Source organism: Tarenaya hassleriana, unplaced genomic scaffold (genome assembly GCF_000463585.1).
Source record: "Tarenaya hassleriana unplaced genomic scaffold, ASM46358v1 Cleome25, whole genome shotgun sequence".
Lineage (NCBI taxonomy): Eukaryota > Viridiplantae > Streptophyta > Magnoliopsida > Brassicales > Cleomaceae > Tarenaya > Tarenaya hassleriana.
In genome coordinates this window covers 80199-99263 of record NW_010965775.1, presented here as the reverse complement: position 1 = coordinate 99263, position 19065 = coordinate 80199, and the positions used below count along the sequence as shown (strand labels likewise).

At 35.9% G+C, this 19065-nt stretch overlaps 1 protein-coding gene across 1 annotated transcript; it reads left to right on the top strand.

Annotated features, from left to right (window-relative positions):
• The first annotated feature begins 1701 nt into the window (after positions 1 to 1701).
• LOC104816145 (UPF0505 protein) lies at positions 1702 to 18938 on the top strand. The gene is made up of 25 exons (XM_019202852.1): positions 1702 to 1950; positions 2947 to 3147; positions 3270 to 3300; positions 3414 to 3598; positions 4006 to 4141; positions 4317 to 4413; positions 4513 to 4682; positions 6131 to 6297; positions 6422 to 6613; positions 6729 to 6818; positions 7531 to 7611; positions 7718 to 7861; positions 7998 to 8081; positions 8760 to 8897; positions 8987 to 9070; positions 11136 to 11297; positions 11365 to 11452; positions 11836 to 11910; positions 12052 to 12118; positions 12279 to 12378; positions 12604 to 12720; positions 12825 to 12881; positions 12968 to 13098; positions 18685 to 18718; positions 18891 to 18938. The coding sequence occupies exons 1-25, from the start codon at positions 1837 to 1839 to the stop codon at positions 18921 to 18923; spliced, it is 2778 nt and encodes a 925-aa protein (XP_019058397.1). The 5' UTR covers positions 1702 to 1836; the 3' UTR covers positions 18924 to 18938.
• The last annotated feature ends 127 nt before the right edge of the window (positions 18939 to 19065 follow it).

The window sequence follows — 19065 nt, the reverse complement described above, 5'->3', positions numbered from 1 at the left end:
GTGCATTTGTCCTTCCCTGCATGTGTGACCCTGTAGGCTCATTCGATATAGCAGTATAATCCGAAATCTCTTTCCGGATATACAAGTCATAGGCGGTGTCTAGCAAGACACTATGACTACCTATATCTCGAATAGAGTTTGTTCGTGATCTTACGAACGCCAGTGATGATTCCGGTTGATGATCCTTTTATATCACGATATCATATGTCGAATATAAGGCATGGACAAGCCACCTTATATGATTCGACTGCTTTCTCGTTCACTGAGTTCGACTGTCTGAAATAGACGACGTTCGTCTATAGTGCGGCCACACATTTCTACAGTCTCGCTCACACGAGGGGCCCAACGATATCTCTCTCTTTTACGAGAGGTACAAATCCCGTCTTGACTATCTACAATCCGACACATGATTCGTTTCGTACCTGATACACGCCTTTATAGTCCTCCTGTTACGCAGGACGTTTGACGTATTCAAAGCACGCAACTCCTCATGTTGGATTCCGTAGATATCTCAGGTCTTAGGATCCAATCATGGAACCACCATATGAGATTCAAGTCATGACGCTAGTCTATGTGACAATCTCATGCGGGTCATCCAGTATTTCGTTCTCCAACGAATACCTATGACTGTGATCGTATCCAATACCTATGATCATCTATATGATCATCAATCACACATCATACTAGTCTTGTTATATCATTATTCTCACAATGATATATGACTAGGGAGTTTAGTATTGTTCATAACAATACATGGATTTCATAACATGTTAAAGCATGCACAATACGTAATGAATCAAACACTCATCCATAAACTATAGAAAGTGTCAATACATCAAATGTATCTAAGTAAAGCTCGCATAACAGTACATCATAGAGCACTAAACCAACAACAACATCATGTACGGAGTTTCCTTTTTCATATGTTTTGAATTATGGAACACAGTTCCTACGTTTGTACGTTCGTACTCTTGTTAATTCGGGCATGCATTGTTTTGAGATTTTATCATTGTTTAATTCCACTGCGTATTTACAAATTAAAAGTTTTAAAATTCTCGTATTTTTAATTTAGTGTTATTTTATTGATTTTAGTCCATGTGTCACATTCTGTTACGGGAATCGGGATACGGGTGTCACAAACATGCATTGTAAAATAAAATAAGGTACTAAATTTAGAGAGTTGTGATTCATGAAATTCATGAGGGTGTGACGAGTTTGACGTGTTTGACAAATCTGACGAGTTTGACGGTGCGACGAGTCAAACTGGTCAAATGATGGTCTAAATTAAATTCCGAGGGTTCAACGTGGTATATAGAGTCTACTATTATGAAGTGAGAACGAAATTGTAAGAAGAAATCGTAACAAAAATCGCCAGAGAAATCGTATTGTATTTGTTGTCTAATTTTTTATATTTTTGTTTTTTTTTTAATTTTAAAACTGTCATAAATTTTTCTTTTTTTGTTTTTTTCATTTTAATCTTGACACGTGTCTTAAAAAATTTAAGGGCCAATGTGTTTTTAAGCCTTTTTCAATTTTTTTTTTGAAAGGATGCGTGGTACATATCTGTCTGGCGTGTTGGGCCAGGTGTAGTCCGTCCACCCTTGTTTGTGGGGTTAATGGGTGGGCCGAAGCTACTAGCGTTAGCGAGAAAACCCCAACCTTGTATTAAGCTAAGTGCCCTAAAAACGTGCAGCCTTGTCGGTATTTTTGTAATATCCACAGTTGATAGTGAGTCGATCAGAGAGAGAGAGTCATGGGATGGCTCTCGAACGAGGAGGAGTACGATTGATAATAAATATACAGATCTAAAGACGGGAAAACAGGAATCGCATAACCATGGCGTTGAAATTCAGATATCGCGACTATAGAGCCGAGAGTGAGTCTCACACGCTTCCTCGTTCAAGGACTGAGAAGCACCCTCTTTCCTCTTCATCTGCATCACAGCAACAGGTCTGCGTTACGCTTTTTCAAACTCAAATCGATTAAATTTCCGTGATTTCTTTTTGGAAATTAAAGAGTAAGAAGGCTCGAATTTTGGGGTTTACTTTGATCGAAAGTTGAAATCAGTGATATTTTCCTGTTTGGGATGAATATAGCTGGTGAATTTGAAGGCTTTATGTGCAATGTTTGTTTCTCTGTCAACTTGTTTGGATTTCTTTGAAGTTTGTCTCGAAGAACTGCAAAAAAGAAAAGGTTAAATTTGGCGATTTTCGGTAATCTGTAGGCAAAATTATTTTTTCTGTGTGTTTGGTTATGGCTATAGCCCTAAATCTGGAGGTTTTGTATTGTAATCATTTTCATTATTGTTCTCTGTTACCGAACCACACAAGATATTCTCTCATCTATTGTTTAGAGCTGATGGATATGGAATGCAAGGGATTTACTGAAATTGGATTATGATTGTATATGTTTTTGTCATTGTGCTGTTAATGATCTCTTTAGTAAAGTTGAACTCTTGACATTCAATTTACTTATTATATTGCCAATTTGCCATTGATTTTTAGCGTATAAGTTTTGCCACTATGGTTGGGATAAATCTTGTGTTTGAAAATCAGCTCTTCTACTGGTTTAGTGAAATTTCTACCCCGAACAAACATCTAGCTTATGTTTAAATAAGTTTCTAGCTTGTGCCATCGGACCCTGAGTAAGCTCTCACTTCACACAAACACCTGGGATACATATGCTAAACATCCATATTTATTCATAGGTATACGTATATAGATGTTTATGTTCTTGAAGATACAAAGGTTCTATGCTCATCCACTGTATTTAATTTTTCAGGTATTGGTGTAGAAAAATGAGAACTTTTTCTTGTCTCCCCTGATTTTATAGTTCTTGTCAGTTTGTGTTTACGAAAGAATAAAGGGATTGTTCTTGACCATCCTTGAGGTGAATGGAAACATTTTTATATATAGGGCTTGATTACCTAGCCTTTAAAATTTGTAGGCTAAGACTGCAGGAGGCTGTGATATTCACTTCTTTGACCCGTTGAGGGGACCAGATGTGGGTGCTGTAACAGTAGAAGATGTGCAAGATACTTCTATTTCAAGTGTAACTCCAAGCCAAGATCTGATAAAGGAATGGACATCTTTTAAAAGAATCTTGATGCAGAGGTTCCCCGTCTCCAGAGTGATTTCTCTTTCTCCGGTTAAGTATATTTTTCCATAATGTTTTAGAGCCTTTTACAAGCTACAGTTATATGAAACAATTTTGTGGTTGTTAATTGGATTCTGATCGTTGAGCTTAGTGTGTTTACTCATTTTTTACAGATATCTAATGCAATTATGAAAGGTGCCAAAGGTATCTTGCCTGTGCTTAGTAATAACATTTTCCCGTAACAAATTTTATTTCGGATTTTGAAGTCGTGGATGAATCTCTTGAAGCCTGTTATTTCTGTTTTGTGCAATCCTCAGTGGTTGCAAAACCTACGACACTTCCACATTTGGGGGAAACATACGGTGAACATATATCTCCAGAGGAGGCTGCAAAAACGATCAGTCCACAGGAATATCTAGCCAAGGTATATGAACTAAGAGATGGCATAACCCTGGCTTGGCATAATGAAGATCGTGTGACATCTTTGAGGTTATCAATACAGGTTAGCCAGTTAGCTTCCTAAGTCATCAAAACTATTGTACTTCAAGTTCTGTCCTTGAGAGATAAACAACGTGAAGAATTTCTGGATATAATTGTGTTTCCTGTTTCTCTATCATTAAGGTGCCATCTTCTTGGCCAGATGGGTTGTTAGAATTCGCCCCCTAGCTTCAGCTTTCCAACCTATAACATTTATGCTCTCAACAACCTTTTCCACAACCTATCTTTATGCTCTCAACAACCTTTTTCACATTTGATTCTAGTTTTGCTTCAATATTTCTGTGATAGATGCATTTTCTTTAGTAGACGAAAACTATATCAGATATGAATTTTAAGTTCCGGTTCCAGTGAATTTTGTACGCAGGTAGATTATTGTAATGCGATAATATTACCATGTATTCTGTTGTGCAGGTGGCAAAACTTCTGACGGACACAACGGTTTTACTGTTTTATCCAACCGTCTTCGTCGTTGTAACTGAGGTGTTAGATATGCTTGGAGATATGGTGTGGGAACGGATCAAGCACAAAGCTGAAATTGCCGAAGATGGTACAGTGATCTGCTTCTTACCAAGTATGCATCTATTTTCTAATCCTGTGTTTCTTGTTATCAGGAAATTTTACTTATTGTTATCATGTAATATACCTTGGAGTAAACAATATTATGTAGATATTCATGAATATGATTATTGATAATTTTTTCTTCGAATATTTGCTGACGACAGATAGTTTCCGAGCAAGTGATATCTGCTCTGAAGCAAAGGAGACTTGCTATAACTGGTTTTGCAAAATTGGTTCTCTAAGAGAACTTCTCCCTCGCATGTAAAATATTAACATTTTTGTTTTACATCTTTCTCCTTAATTCCATCTCCACCCTTCTCATGTCTCCTGGTTTTTTTGCCTTTGTTTTTCTTTCTACAGTTATTTAGAGCTTGCAATATTACCTTGTTGGCAATTCCTTATTGATCAACCAATAGAAGTTCTGGATCGTTTACTTATGATGGTGAGAGGTGTAGCAAATCCCCTGGCATCTTCGTATTGTCGCCTCTATATGGTGCATCGCATGCAGAAGTTGATTTCGTGCAATTCAGGTACCCTTATGTTTCTTGTTTTGCCAAGTGTTGTATATTTATAAGTATTGAAGGCGGCTATGTGTGAACGGGCGACCACTAGTGGGCGACCACTAGTGTGCGAACAGTAGAAGGTGATACTCGAGATTTTTCCATCTCGATAGGGTTGTATCAAGGGCCGATTTAAACTTATATCTCTTCATATTAGTCATGGATGAATTACACCAACCATTTAACCGGTGTTTCAACAAACGTTGGTCTAAGTAGAACTGTAGAAGACGAAGAGAAAAGAAAAAGAGAAAGTGGGTGAATGAGAGAGAGAGAGAGGATGAGAAGCACGTCGGCAGGTGGGTGGGTAGAAAAACATATTTAATTACCTTTGATAAAGGTGAAAATGAAATGATTCATTTCGACGGGAATTTCTATCGATTTATTTAATTAATTTACATATAAGATTTTAAATATAATTAATTATTTTATTATCAACTAAAAAGTAATAAAATTAATCATATGTAATATTAATAATAATTTTTTTAAAAATTAATTAATTTATCAAAATAATTTTAAGTGTTTCTCATTAAAAATTATATAAAACTAAATTTATATATAGTTTAAAAATTAAAATTTAAAACTAGTATTTTTGTTTTTTATAAAAAAAATTATTAATTTGTTTATCAAAACAAATAATATTTATTTATTACCCTATTTTTTTTTAAAAAAAATTTGTTTATATTATGAAAAAATTTAGATTATAACAATAATATTAAATTTATCTATATAATTTTGAAATTTTCCTTTGTTTATTTTTATTCAATTTATAGTTATGTTGAATTAATATATAATTAGTTTTAAACAATTAAATATTAATTCTGTTGAAAATCAAACCGTGAACACTATAAATTCTTTTATTTAAAAATACGCCTTATCTACGAGAGGCGTGTGCCTTGGCTCGCGCCTCATGTCACGCCTCGGAGTTTAGGAACTTTTACCGCCTCAATGCGCCTCGTACTTTTTACAACCAAGGTTTGGTCCGTTTGGATATGTTCAACGTGGATTGATAGATGCTACGGTTAGAAAAATGGAGAACATATAGAAGAGATAACATTTGAAATGACTTGAAATTGTTGCAAATTTTGGACGATCTAACTTCAAGAGATGGCAGGGGAGGGTTGCCCAACTTGGGTTTAGCATGGGAACATTCTAGTTCCTTTTAAATACGTGAAATCAAGAGCTCAGAATTGCTAGCCTGGTCGTGATTGAATAGCTTTAGATGAAGCATTTACTAACTTTAGGCTTTTAGTCTGATGATGAATCAATCACATCGGGTCATGCATCTCCAATTTAGTTTAGAGAGTTGAAGTTAGCGGTTCACCGTTTCAACATAACAGTTTAGATTTCTGTGAAGTGATATTTTCTTATTTGAGCCATGGAAGATCTTCAACATCACAAGCTTGGCCTTGATGTTACAGGATATCTTATTAAATGCATTAGGGATATTGAAGCTGTCATGATGCCTATTTTATCGGACAAGGAAACGAAGTCTTCGCATATTACAGATGACAAAAAAAAGCTCTTTCATTTGATGGAACCAGCGGTTGAGTATATTATGAGATGTCTGTTGGTAAATGCACGCCAGGTTAATAAATGTTACTTATTGATTTCTCCTTCTCCTTCTCCTTCTCCTTCTCTGTGCAAGTGATTGTTCCTTAATAAGTATGTGACGTTATCTCCTCAACAAAAGTCGGTCTGGTTTTATTCAGGAAAATTATGTCGTGAACATGCTTGAGGACCTTTCATTTGAAAGGGACCAAATTGAGTCGTCCTACATCTTTCCACATGTATCGATTTTGCTTCATCATTTACTCAAGGAACTTCCATCTGATTTAGTTAATTCACAAGCGATGAAGATCCTTCATATGATAAAACGCAGCAATGATTGTTCCTTCAGTCAGGTACTGAAAAGAACAGTCTATCCCGTGGTTGTTTCCTGATTTTCATATATAATCAATGTTTTAGTTCACCCTTTCTAATACCTGCTGTTGGGTTGTTGCCATTTTGGTGGAGCAGAGTTTGAATTACAGGTTACTTGGATTGAGGTTGGCTGAAGAAAGATCTCACGTGGGTACTCTCAGTTCAGTCATCAGCGAAGTTATTCAGGTTCTTGCAGATTTTCTATTTCTTTTGGATGGTTGTTGGGTTTTGTTGCGACGAATATATTTTTTAATCTTTGGATCTCAATGTTCTTGTACCGTTATACATGTGTGTACCATGTATACTATATAATGCATCGTATTACTTCCTGAATGCTGGTTTTTTACATTAAATGTATCTATATGCACAAATAATTTTTCACCAAAAGCTAGAAACTTTTGCCCTCAACTATACTAGGTGAGGTAGATTTAGACTTCTTCGGTATTTTTATTTTCTGGATGGTGGCATCTGCTGTTTCACTAGATACAGGATTTTCATTACCATTTGACAGAATTATTGTGTTGATGAAGCAAACTTCCCACGAAACATAGTGTTTAAATTTCTTTATTGTGTTGATGAAGCAACGACTTGAAGGTGTTGTAAATTTCAGATGATTTAACCCAAAATTGAAATGAGTGGAAACGAAGAATTCATGCGGCCCCCAAATAAACTTGGGATCAAGGCGATGTTGTTCTTGTTGTTGTTGATGAAGCAAACGAGGCAGGAAACATTGTGTTTGAATTTCTTTTATCTTTTGTTTATCTTCATCAGAAATCTAATAATCTAACTTTCGTTGTTTTTACATTTTGCATTTGATCAAGTGATGCAATAGATGTTTGTTTATAACTTTATATAGATCATAGGCTGACATCTAATGGGTATATGATTTTTTGAACAGGCTGTTTCCCAGAATGAGACTTTGAACGACTACCTAGAAGTTGTAGATGCATATGTGGATCTCATGTTGCAGCACAAAATGGTGATTCCTAAGTGCCTCTTGGAGTCCTTTGTGGTAGTCACTCAAGATTTTTATGATTTCATTATTCTAGATACTTTCTTTGTCTATCCCTGGTATTCTCTGACAGGAAAATCATCTGCATAGTGTCTTGGATGATATTGTAATACTAGCTCGCAATAAGTGTGTGTCTGAGGACGAACAAACAAGCTTGCAATCTATTTTCGTGAAACTCCTCTCTCATTTCAAAGACTTGCAGGAAGCACTTTCTCTGGTAATACTTTTTACTTTTTGCTTTCATTTCAAAGACTTGCAGGCTTTTGGGAGACAACATGCTGCATCCAATAGATCTATTGTTTTCAAATGGTTTAATCTAACTGCTGTTTTTCTCTTCTCTGACTACCTTGTAGAATCGTTTCATTGAGATATTGGATCTGATGTATGGGACTTCAAGGAGCACTGTAAACATGCATCTTCTTGAGATGGGAACTAGGTAAGTCTGCTCGATACTCAATCATCACAACTCAGTAAATGAGTCCTCAAACTCATATATTTATTCTGGATTAGGCATATTAGACTATTGTAAGCCAGTGATTGGTTGATCGAGGTTAAAGGGCATCTTGCAAAATTTGGATCTGATTAATTGCATAGATATCTCATAGGGTTGTAGTCCTGCTGTTTGGGTTCATTGCTGCTTTTGGTCGGTTTTGTTTTGAATTTTCTAGTTAAAGATGGATCTTGCCTTTTATGTTCATTGAAACAATTATGGTGGTACTAAGTCAAACAATCTTGTAACCCTGTTATCGTCCTTCTAAAACTGGAATATGCATGAATAAGTCTTGACTTTTCATGTTACATCTTCCAACAAGTTTACCTGTTTAACTTCTGGTGGTAATCTAGCTGGGCTACTTTTTCTCTGAATGATTTATTGGTTCCAGCATGCATTGCTCTAGAAATTCTTAATTAATGGAATGCAATATGGCTTCATGTTTTTTAGTTGTCAGTGTTGGGAACTGTATAGTTGTTACATCTTTGAAATGTTATTTTGGCAGGATATATATTAGTTGTGATCGCTTATGTTTTGCTCTGTGAATTTCTTCTTTTTTTTTTCCATGTAAAATTGCATATATGTGATTTCAGCGAAGTGACCATCCCATCCGTTTCATCTCCGGAATGGTCGCATACGTGATGCAGCAACAGTGCAGTTACTTTTTGATGTTTCGCAGTCTCTTTATGATGCTACAGATTTCAACATAAAGAACGATGACAACCAACGACAATCACAGTTGATTTCTCGTTTCATTGAGATGGTAGCCAAGTTTCCCATTACATCATCAAGTATCCGATATACATATCTTCTCTTGTATCAAGTTTATTGATTGCCATGCTTTGCTTTAAGGTTGATTTTGGATCAGAGATGGAACGCCATCTGACATTTTTGGCTGAGTGCCGTGGGGCTTTTAGTGGCATAAATGAACATAAGGTCAGCGTAACTTGTTGCTTTTCTAGTATGTCAGTGATAGTTCTGCTATATATATATATTTGTGTGTAGAGGATCTTGTCTGTTCAAGTCTTGCCTGCCTTTTTATGTCTTGTAAGCAGCTTATAACGGTGGGTAATTACAATTTGCATGGAGTCTTCCCTTGTGCAATCATTGATTTTAAAGTTCTAGCAAAATTATGGGAGGGACACTCAAAATGATTTGAACATGTAAAACATAGGCCTTCTTCTTTTCATAGTCATCCTTTCTATATTGTATATAATATCTATAACAGTACTCTTAGGAGCCACTTCAGCTCTTGCTCAAACATATTAAAAGAGGTTTAGCCTATTCTACAATGTGTCAATTGGGTTATATTATATGATGTTAGCTCTAGGTATATGTCTTATCGAATTATTATAAGTGTCCCTTAGCGACGAAGATATTACTCATAGAATAAAAGCGGGATGGATGAAATGGAGACAAGCCACGGGGTTCTTTGTGATCGTAAGGTCCCCCTACGGTTGAAAGGAAAATTCTACCGTACCGCCATAAGATCCGCATTATTGTATGATAGCGAATGTTGGGAGGCGAAAGGACAATATATGTCTAAAATGAGTGTGGTCGAGATGAGGATGCTGAGATGGATGTGCGGACACACAAGAATGGATAGAATTAGAAATAAGATTATTAGAAAGAAAATAGGAGTAATAGGTATCGAAGAGAAGGTACAGGAGGGGCGTTTAAGATAGTTTGGATATGTACAACATAGGCCGATAGATGTGCCGGTTAGAAAAGTAGAGAGTACAGGTATAGGGGTGAGAAGGAAAGGAAGAGGTAGACCTAGACTTACTTGGGAGTGTGTCATTAGAAACAATTTGGAAGTGTTGGAGATTCCGAAAGAGTTAACCCGAGATCGAATTGAGTGGAGAAGAAGGATTCATGCGGCCAACCCCAAATGAACTTGGGAATGAGGCGATGTTGTTGTTGTTGTTGTAGCTCTAGGTATAATAGGGTCTTATCGAGCCGCTTTATTTCATTTGATTACTCATGTTTACTTAGACACTCTTGTTAGAAAAGTAGATAAACAGAAAAGAGTGTGAGGAGGAGAGGAAGAAGTAGATCTAGACTCACTTGAGAACTAATCGTTAACAATGATTTGAATTTGTTGCAAATCTCGAAAGATTTAACCCAGTGGAAATAAAGAATTATGCGTTCGATCATCCGGTGAAACTAAGTGGAGGTCCGAACCGACTGATGTTGAAAAATCAACGAATGATGGTTAGGGGTGAAATGCCACTTGAACCCAAAGCTAGCTTGTTCTCCCCGAAATGCGTTGAGATGCAACAGTTGACTGGTCCTATTTCGATCGGATCAAAACAAAAACGATTTTTATTTCTACATCAACGTCCACATCGCCTTAATCCCAAGTTTATTTAGTGGTGTCCGCATGAATTCTTCGTTTCCACTCGTTTTGGTATTGAATTAGCTCTCTCAGAATTTGCAACAATTCCAAATCATTCCTAATGACACGTTCCCAATTAAGCCTAGGTCTAGAAAAAAAAAGAAATCATTTGATTTCTTGGTATCAAAATTAGATGTGTGGTATAAAAATAGAGAATCTGTTCTCTTTTTTTTTCAACGAACTTGAGATTTAGCTGATGTTGTTGTTGTTGATTGCCCATCCTCACTAACGCAATAAGGCCCGGTATCAGGAACACGCTTATCTTTTTCTCTGCATCTGGTTAGTTTAAGATAGAGGTGGAGACATGCAAGAATATGCAGAATAATATTAATATAGTGTAATGTCCAAAATAGTTACAGCAAAATGTAGGAATATGTTTATCTGGTAGGACCCATTAAATCTGTTTAGTGAAAGTGGAAGCACAAAATGAGAGGAGAGGCATATAGAGTATTATATCTGTAGAGAAGAAACATGGAGAGGGGGAATCTGGACGTGTTTAGTGTATTCCACTTAATTGTGGTTGCCTTTGGCACTAGCAAATGCTTTTGAACTTTTATCACTTTTGTCTTAACCTTTGATTTTTAAAACCATTAATGTTTCCAGGAAACACTTGTCCGTTCGAGCAACACCTTGGCAACTAAGGCTTTGAAGGCTGGAAGGAAGCATTATAATTTTGTCAAATCTTGCATAGCCTTCAGCGAAGTGACCATCCCATCCGTTTCATCTCCCACTAAGCAATTGAATCTCTATCTTGAAACTGCTGAGGTGACGTCTTCACTTTTTTTTAACTAAAATTTAACTTCCTATTTGTACTGAAATCCTTGTTCTGAAGGTTGCACTTTTAGGTGGTTTAATTTCTCATTTGGATGGACTGATTGAGTCAGCTGTTGAGTATTTGGAGGATGTAGCTCTGATCGATGGTGAGTTCATTACTATTAAATTCTGAACTTCAAGCTCTTGATATACGATTCAACAAAACAAGTGAAATTGCGAGGAGTAGGATCATAGCTGTACTTCTATTCATCATGTAACTAATTGACAATTTTGAGATACATAAAGGGCACGTGCATGAACTCATGGTGTTGTTTCTAGCATAGATGATATCATTGTTTCTTATATGAATGAACTGCTCCAGCTTATCATCAATTGCTGACCCTTCTTTATCTTCAGTTCTTTATTTATTGGGCTTATTCCTTTGAGCCCTTTATGTCCTACTGCTCTCTAGGGGGATGGATTTTACTATACGCTATATGTTATTTCTTATCTTTTTATGGTAAAATTACTATGAGAGTTTGTGCTGTAGGTTCGAGATCAATTGATATGGATAGCGTGGCCTCTACTCTATGCAAATTCTGCGGCCTCTTGATTATGGTCCCAGGTGAGTGAAATCTGAAATCTCTTTGATAGTGTTTCCTTAAGTCTCCAAAAACATCATAATATTACCAGAGCATTGCTTTCTTTTCTCTATTTGTTTCTAGAAAGTTTTAGCTGAGTTTTTTCTTCTCTTCAATTTGCAAAGGTAATCCTGAGAAAGGAGTGATGGAGATCCCCAAGAGCATATTTTCTGTTACTTGCTCGAGGTCATGGTATGAATTTCGCAATTTTCTTTACTTTTATCAATATAGACGATATGACATACAAATTGAAATATGTACATTTACTTGTAGTGATGTTTAGTTCCTATCCTCCACGTTTATGGTATTTTCATGCCTTTGTGCTTCATCTGACATCTCAAGATATTTGTAGGGCGACACCAAGATTGAAGATAAGGATATTCTGTGCAATAATTTCACTGTCATCGGCACTTTCTCAGGATAAACTTCCTTACAATGTTGCCAATCCGGAGGTACTCATTCCTCTTTTAAATGCTATTTTTTCCAAGAACATATGTTCGTCACATTATATATGTCTCAGAAGGGACGAAAGGGTGACCAGAAAATTGGTCCTTTTTGTAGTCAGTGCCTTTGATTCTACCTACTGTACTTCGGTTTGGAATCTTAAATTGAGATACGACCAATGAATTTGCTATTAATAGATCAGATCTTATATATAGTTCACTAATTTTCTACAGATAATAGGAAATGATTTGCTCTTCTTTGGTGACTCATCTTACAAGCCCGAACTTCTATCCACAACTCAACTTGTTCTCGATAAAATTGTACACACTATTGAGCAAGAGTCTTCAGAGGTACATAATACTCGAAAACTCGAACAAATTTCCGATTTTTGTAGTTTCCTTTTCTGATCGAATCTCACAAAGATGACGTGCTCTGTCATTGAATATCACTGCAGATTGTTCGTGGTAACATGGCGCTCGAAGCTTGCAATTGCATTGTTTCAGCTCTGAAAGTAAAATTTCTTCACTCGATTTCTTAATCACCATTCTAGAAATCCTTCCTGATGACCGTGCACTTCTCTGTCCCTTTTATATGCAGATTAACGAAAAAGTCTTGCAGATATGCTCGAGACTTCTCGAAACTGCCAACGTTTGTCTCCCCACCGACAACATGTTTGTCAAATCCACCAAGAAGTTACTACTCTTAGATAGTGACCTCATTATCACCAAGTAAGTTCATGATGTTTACGCTTTTTTTTTTTTTGGCAAACATGGGATTAAACTATATAAACCCGAACATGTGAAAGAGGCTTTGTGAGTTTTCTTCTGTAGTAATGTTTGTCTGTCTATAACCATTGCCGAAAACAGCACTCCCTTTTCACCCAAAACATAAGGATTAGTCCTATTACCACTACCAAATATGCACACTTTTCCAAGACATTAACGTTGTAATACCTATATTTTTTTTAAAACCCTGAATATTATAACTAGATCAAGTTTTTTTTTTAACCCTAAATGTTTTATGTCGGATTACTTTGATGTCTATACTGAATGATTAAAACATCACATTAGGTGATGAGGATATCCACCAAAGATAATCTAATCGAGAGACTTTTACAATCGTTTGAGCTCAGGAATTCTTTTCATCTAAAGATTCACGTTATTGTTCCATGGATAAAAGCATGAATACAATTTTAGGCCATTATCCTGAACTCTTGTTGAACGATTCTCATACTCACCACTCTAAAATAGAACACATACGGCTCGAGAGGATTAGGTTTTAAATTTTGGAGTCTATCAATTGTGTAGAAAAGAACAACATCAATATTAATCCGAAATCAAATGCAAAAATTAGAGATGGTAATTCAAATTTGGATAATTTAATCGATTAAACATAAGCATTTGGTGCATCGGTTAACATATTGTCGTTGAATCTTGGAAGTCTATTGTAGAAATATTTTGGAATGTAAGGTTTGCCCTACAGTATATCCTTGTGGTGGGACCTTTCCTTAGACCCCCGCTCAACAAAATCTTTGTGCACCAAAATAAATCTAAGATATTCATTTGGTTTTTACCATTTAAATTTAATTTGATTTTAACATTATAAAATAACGCTTGTTTAATTGATTTTCTTCTTTTACAAAATATAAAAAATCTAGATATTTAAAAATAATTGAAATAGGAAGAAGCTGTTACACTGACCTTTGGAACATTTTCGAATTGTCTAAGCTCTATTATTACCAGTTATCTTTAACTGTCACTTGTAGTAAACTTTAGTTTTATATTCTGATGGTCTAATATAAAAGCAATCATACTTGGATGGTCTACTATAAAACAAAAATGTCTAGACTTCCTGTTATATTCATAACTATATATCTTAACCAACGTTGCTTCAATATCGCAATGAATTGCAATAGATGATACTGATTTAGAACGTAATGGTATTTCAAATACTAAATTCATTAATCATTCTTTTTTTTTTCGTAGAAGCAAATGCAATGAATTTTGATGTTATCGTCAAATCCAAAACGCAAGTCTATTTCTTGCAAGCCCTGCATTTCAACTCCACCTGATAGATATAGCCAACCACTCATAGAGGCATGATCCTCTTTAATAGAGTTCCAACTCACATTCGTGTATCTTTCTACATCGAATGTTGGCCCGTGTTGCGCAAATCATAATTTATGGTCTTTTACAAGTATCGAAGTATTCTCTATACTGTTTGTCAATGATGTATGCTTAGGTTAGTAGTGTATCTACTCAACTTGTCTACACCATATGTTATGTCGTGTCGAGTGCTAGTCATAGCATACATCAGGCATTTAATGATACTAGCACACTCAAGTTTAGACACTGGTTTCGCACTGTTTGCTACAAGTTTAGCGCTATAACGATATAGAAACTGGAGAATTATCATAGAAATCAAAACGTTTTAACACTTTCTCAATATAGTGCGATTGAAATAGTGTTATTGTACCATGATCTCTCATTATTCTAATACCTAGGATAACATCAACTTCTTCTAAGTCTTTCATCGAAAACTTTGATGACAAGAAGTTTTCAGTTTTATTGATTTGTTCTAATTCAGTCTCGAATATAAACATGTCATCCACGTATAAGCATATAATTATTTCATGATCTTTATCCTTAAATCTGTTATATAAACACTTATCTAATTGATTCAAATGGAATCCGTTAGCCAAAACAACCTCATCAAACTTTTGATTCCATTGCTTGGGTGATTGTTTCAATCCATACAACGATTTGACTAACTTGCACACTTTATACTCTTATCCCGATAGAACAAAACATTTTGTTGCTTCATATACACCTCTTCTTCTAAATCACCTTTTAGGAATGTCGTCTTAATATCCATTTGGTGAATCATAAGATTATTAATCGTAGTAAGTGTAATCAATAATCTTATCTAACCATTCTATTTATCGGTGCATTCATATCAAAGAAATCAATATCTTGTTTTTGTCAAAAACCTTGAGCTATTAGACGATGATTGAACTTATCTATAGTTCCATCCACTCTCATCTTCTTTTTAAAGATACATCTGCAACCTATAGATTTATAACATGGAAGATGATATACTAAAATCAAAGTGTGGTTACTCATGATGAAATCCATCTTATGTATCACTTCTTTCTAGAAGACGACGCCATGCGATTTCATCGCTTCGACATATGTTTTAGGATCACCCTCAATTAACTCATTAGTATCTTCTATTAGGTACATATGAAAGTATGGAACAAATGACTTTTCTTTTCTTATGTGTTTACCTCTACGAGGTTCACGTTGTACATCCACATGATCAGTTCCTCAATCACTAGAGCTCAGTATAACTATAAGTTGTTTATCAATCGAGAAAAAACGACTCTCGTCGAATATCGCAATCTCTGAACTTGAACCGTGTGAACGGGACCAATTGCAAAAACACCCTTAAATGATACATTGGACTTCAAGTGATACCCTCCATAAAAAAAAAAGACAACATCAGATATAACCTTACAAATGTAGTTTTTCTATAATACCCTTTATTTATTTATATAATATAATAAAATAAAAATAATTATCTTTTATATTTTCTCTTTCCTCTCTCTCTTTCCTCCTGCTCTCTCTCTCTCCTCTCTTCTGTTTTTTCGCGTCTGTATTACGCCCTCTCTCTCTCTCTCTTCGAGCTCCTCTTCTACAGTGTGAAATCTCACCAAATTTGTTGAGAGAAACAAGCGAAATCTATAATAATTTCATCCAATAAACATAGATATCGTGTATAGGTAAGTTTTCTTCTTTAAATTTCGTTATATATTTTGGACATTTAGGGTTTTTTTGTTTTCATGTTTATATTCGATCCATATGGTATAAATGAGTAAAATGAAACATATATATCAATAGCATGTCGTATTTTGTAGACTTAATTGAGTTAAATTAACATGATCATGATTCACATTCGTCAATTTGATCACATTAATTAAACTATGTCAAACTGGTAAAACTCATCGAAATTATCAGTCGTCAAACTCGTCTAACTGGTCATAATGACGAAACTGGTCAAACTAGTCATACTCGTCAAACTGGGCAAACTCGTCAAACTGGTCATACTCGTCAAACTGGTCACACTCGTCAAACTGGTCATCATATACCTCACATTTTGTGTTTATTTTATACAGTCATAATGGATGCAGGTGATGAAAAAATGGCGATTATTTATTACAAGTCTGGTTGCAAGTGGACAGTGAATTCGAGTGGGGAATATGAATGGGAAGAAAAAGTTAAAGATGTCAAAGGAGTGATATTCCTTTTTCCTCCGACTGATATGACATACAAACATCTTGTTGAAGAGTTGCATGAACGTTATGAGAGGGTTCAAGAACTGAATCGTGTTACTGACAAGTTTGAGGTGAGGGATGACAAAGGTAGAAGACACTTGGTTAATCTTGGAGAAAGAACATGCGGTTGCAGAATGTTTGATGTGGATAGGTACCCTTGCAGTCATGCAATTGCAGCAACACATATGATCGGAAAAGGCGATATGATATACGATCTATGTTCTGAATACTATAGGCGAGATACATGGCGTATGACTTACCAAGAGACTGTGTATCCGGTTCCTGATTATTGTGATAGGAATCTACCATCGTTCGTTGAGAAATGACGGTTTTATCGCCTATAGTGGAAGAAAAACGGGTGAGTGGAAGGCCTAAACAGAACCGATTTTCTGGACCTGGTGAGACTCGAAAAAGAAAGTCATATTCGTTAGGTTCGGTTAGTACGTCAACGATATCACCGACATATGAGTCATGAATTTGTATTTGTATTTGTATTATATAATACATTCATTCTGAATTTGTATTTGAATCATATGATGAAGACTTTGGTGTAACGGTTTGACTAGTCTGACTGTTTGACGGGTGTGACGGTTTGTGAAAATAATTTCACAAAGCGTTGGTCTAAATTAAGTTTCGATGGTTCAATGTGGTGGATATAGGTTATTATAACATATTTAACGAGTTTTCGTTAACCGTAACTCATGCAGAAAAAAAACTATTTATTACCCCAAGTCAATGTGTTACACAAACTCTACTAAAACCTTTGTGTAGTGCTTGGGAGAACATGCATTATCTCAAAGATGAAAAGGTTTCAAATGTAGAGATCTAGGATTGGTTTCGAGCCAAGACACTTGTTCACTAGGATGATTATCAATACGTTCAGCGTTTTCAATTGTCAAATTCACGAAATTCAATAAGGTGAGACGGTTTGGCCAGTCTGATTGTTTGACGGGTGTGACGGTGTAACTGTTTGATGGGTGTGATGGTTTGTTTTCACAAACCGTTGGTCTATTAAGTTTCGACGGTTCAATGTGGTGGATAGAGGTTATTATAACATATTTAACGAGTTTTCGTTAACCATAACTCATGCAGAAAAAACTATTTCTTACCCTAAGCCAATGTGTTACACAAACTCTGCTAAAACCTTAGTGTTGTGTTTGAGAGAACATGCATTGTCTCAAAGATGAAAAGGTTTCAAATGTAGAGATCTAGGATTGGTTTCGAGCCAAGACATTTGTTCACTAGGGTGATTATCAATACGTTCAGCGTTTTCAATTGTCAAATTCGCGAAATTCAATAAGGTGGGACGGTTTGACCAGTGAAACGGGTGTGACGGGTCTGACGGTGTAACTGTTTGACGGGTGTGACGGTTTGTGAAAACAAACCGTTGGTCTAAATTAAGTTTCGATGGTTCAATATGGTGGATAGAGGTTATTATAACATATTTAACGAGTTTTCGTTAACCGTAACTCATGCAGAAAAAAACTATTTCTTACCCTAAGTCAATGTGTTACACAAACTCTACTAAACCCTTAGTGTAGTGCTTGGGAGAACATGCATTGTCTCAAAGATGAAAAGGTTTCAAATGTAGAGATCTAGGATTGGTTTCGAGCCAAGACACTTGTTCACTGGGGTGATTATCAATACGTTTAGCGTTTTCAATTGTCAAATTTGCAATAAGGTGAGACGGTTTGACCAGTCTGACTGGTGAAACGGTTTGACCAGTCCGACGGTTTGACGGTTTGACAAGTGTGACGGTGCAACTGTTTGACGGGTGTGATAGTGCTACATAAAGTTTACCAAAACTTTTAGATGCAATTAAATACATATGATTAAAAAGATATTCGTAGAGATTCAAGGCTAAAAGTAGACATGATTAAGTACAACTGATTAGAAAGAGTATCATGGGTTCAATTTAGAAATTATCAAGAACAAAGAACAATAGAGATTCTTCACGAACACTTTGGGCGTTCTTCTACAGGTTCATGACGAAGACTTTGGGCGTTCTTCTGGAGGTATCGTGACTTCCTTGCCATTAGCAAATATATCACAGGCAACTTTCTCCCGTATAAAATATATCATCTCATCGTTCACTTGTCCCAATAATTTTGGTTTACCTTTGTAGAGTGCCTTCGCATATTTGATGCAGTAAATGCCGCATTCATTTCCTATTTCGTTCTGAGGTAGGTCGGACACTACCTCCATGGAAAACATGCATGAGGTATCAATTTGGCCGGTGTCGCTCCTCTTGAAGACATCTGGGATAGTTCTGCATAAGTTATGAATGACTTTTAAGGGTGGCCGCCTTCATCTTCGGGTTGCAATCATACACTTGAATTACAGTGTTGGAGAAGTCCACTTT

Coding starts and splice junctions, on each gene's coding strand:
- LOC104816145 (XM_019202852.1), top strand. CDS start 1,837: ATGGCGTTGAAATTCAGATATCGCGACTATAGAGCCGAGAGTGAGTCT. Junction 7,612..7,717: donor TCATGTTGCAGCACAAAATG/GTGATTCCTAAG, acceptor ATTCTCTGACAG/GAAAATCATCTGCATAGTGT. Junction 11,911..12,051: donor CCTCTTGATTATGGTCCCAG/GTGAGTGAAATC, acceptor CAATTTGCAAAG/GTAATCCTGAGAAAGGAGTG.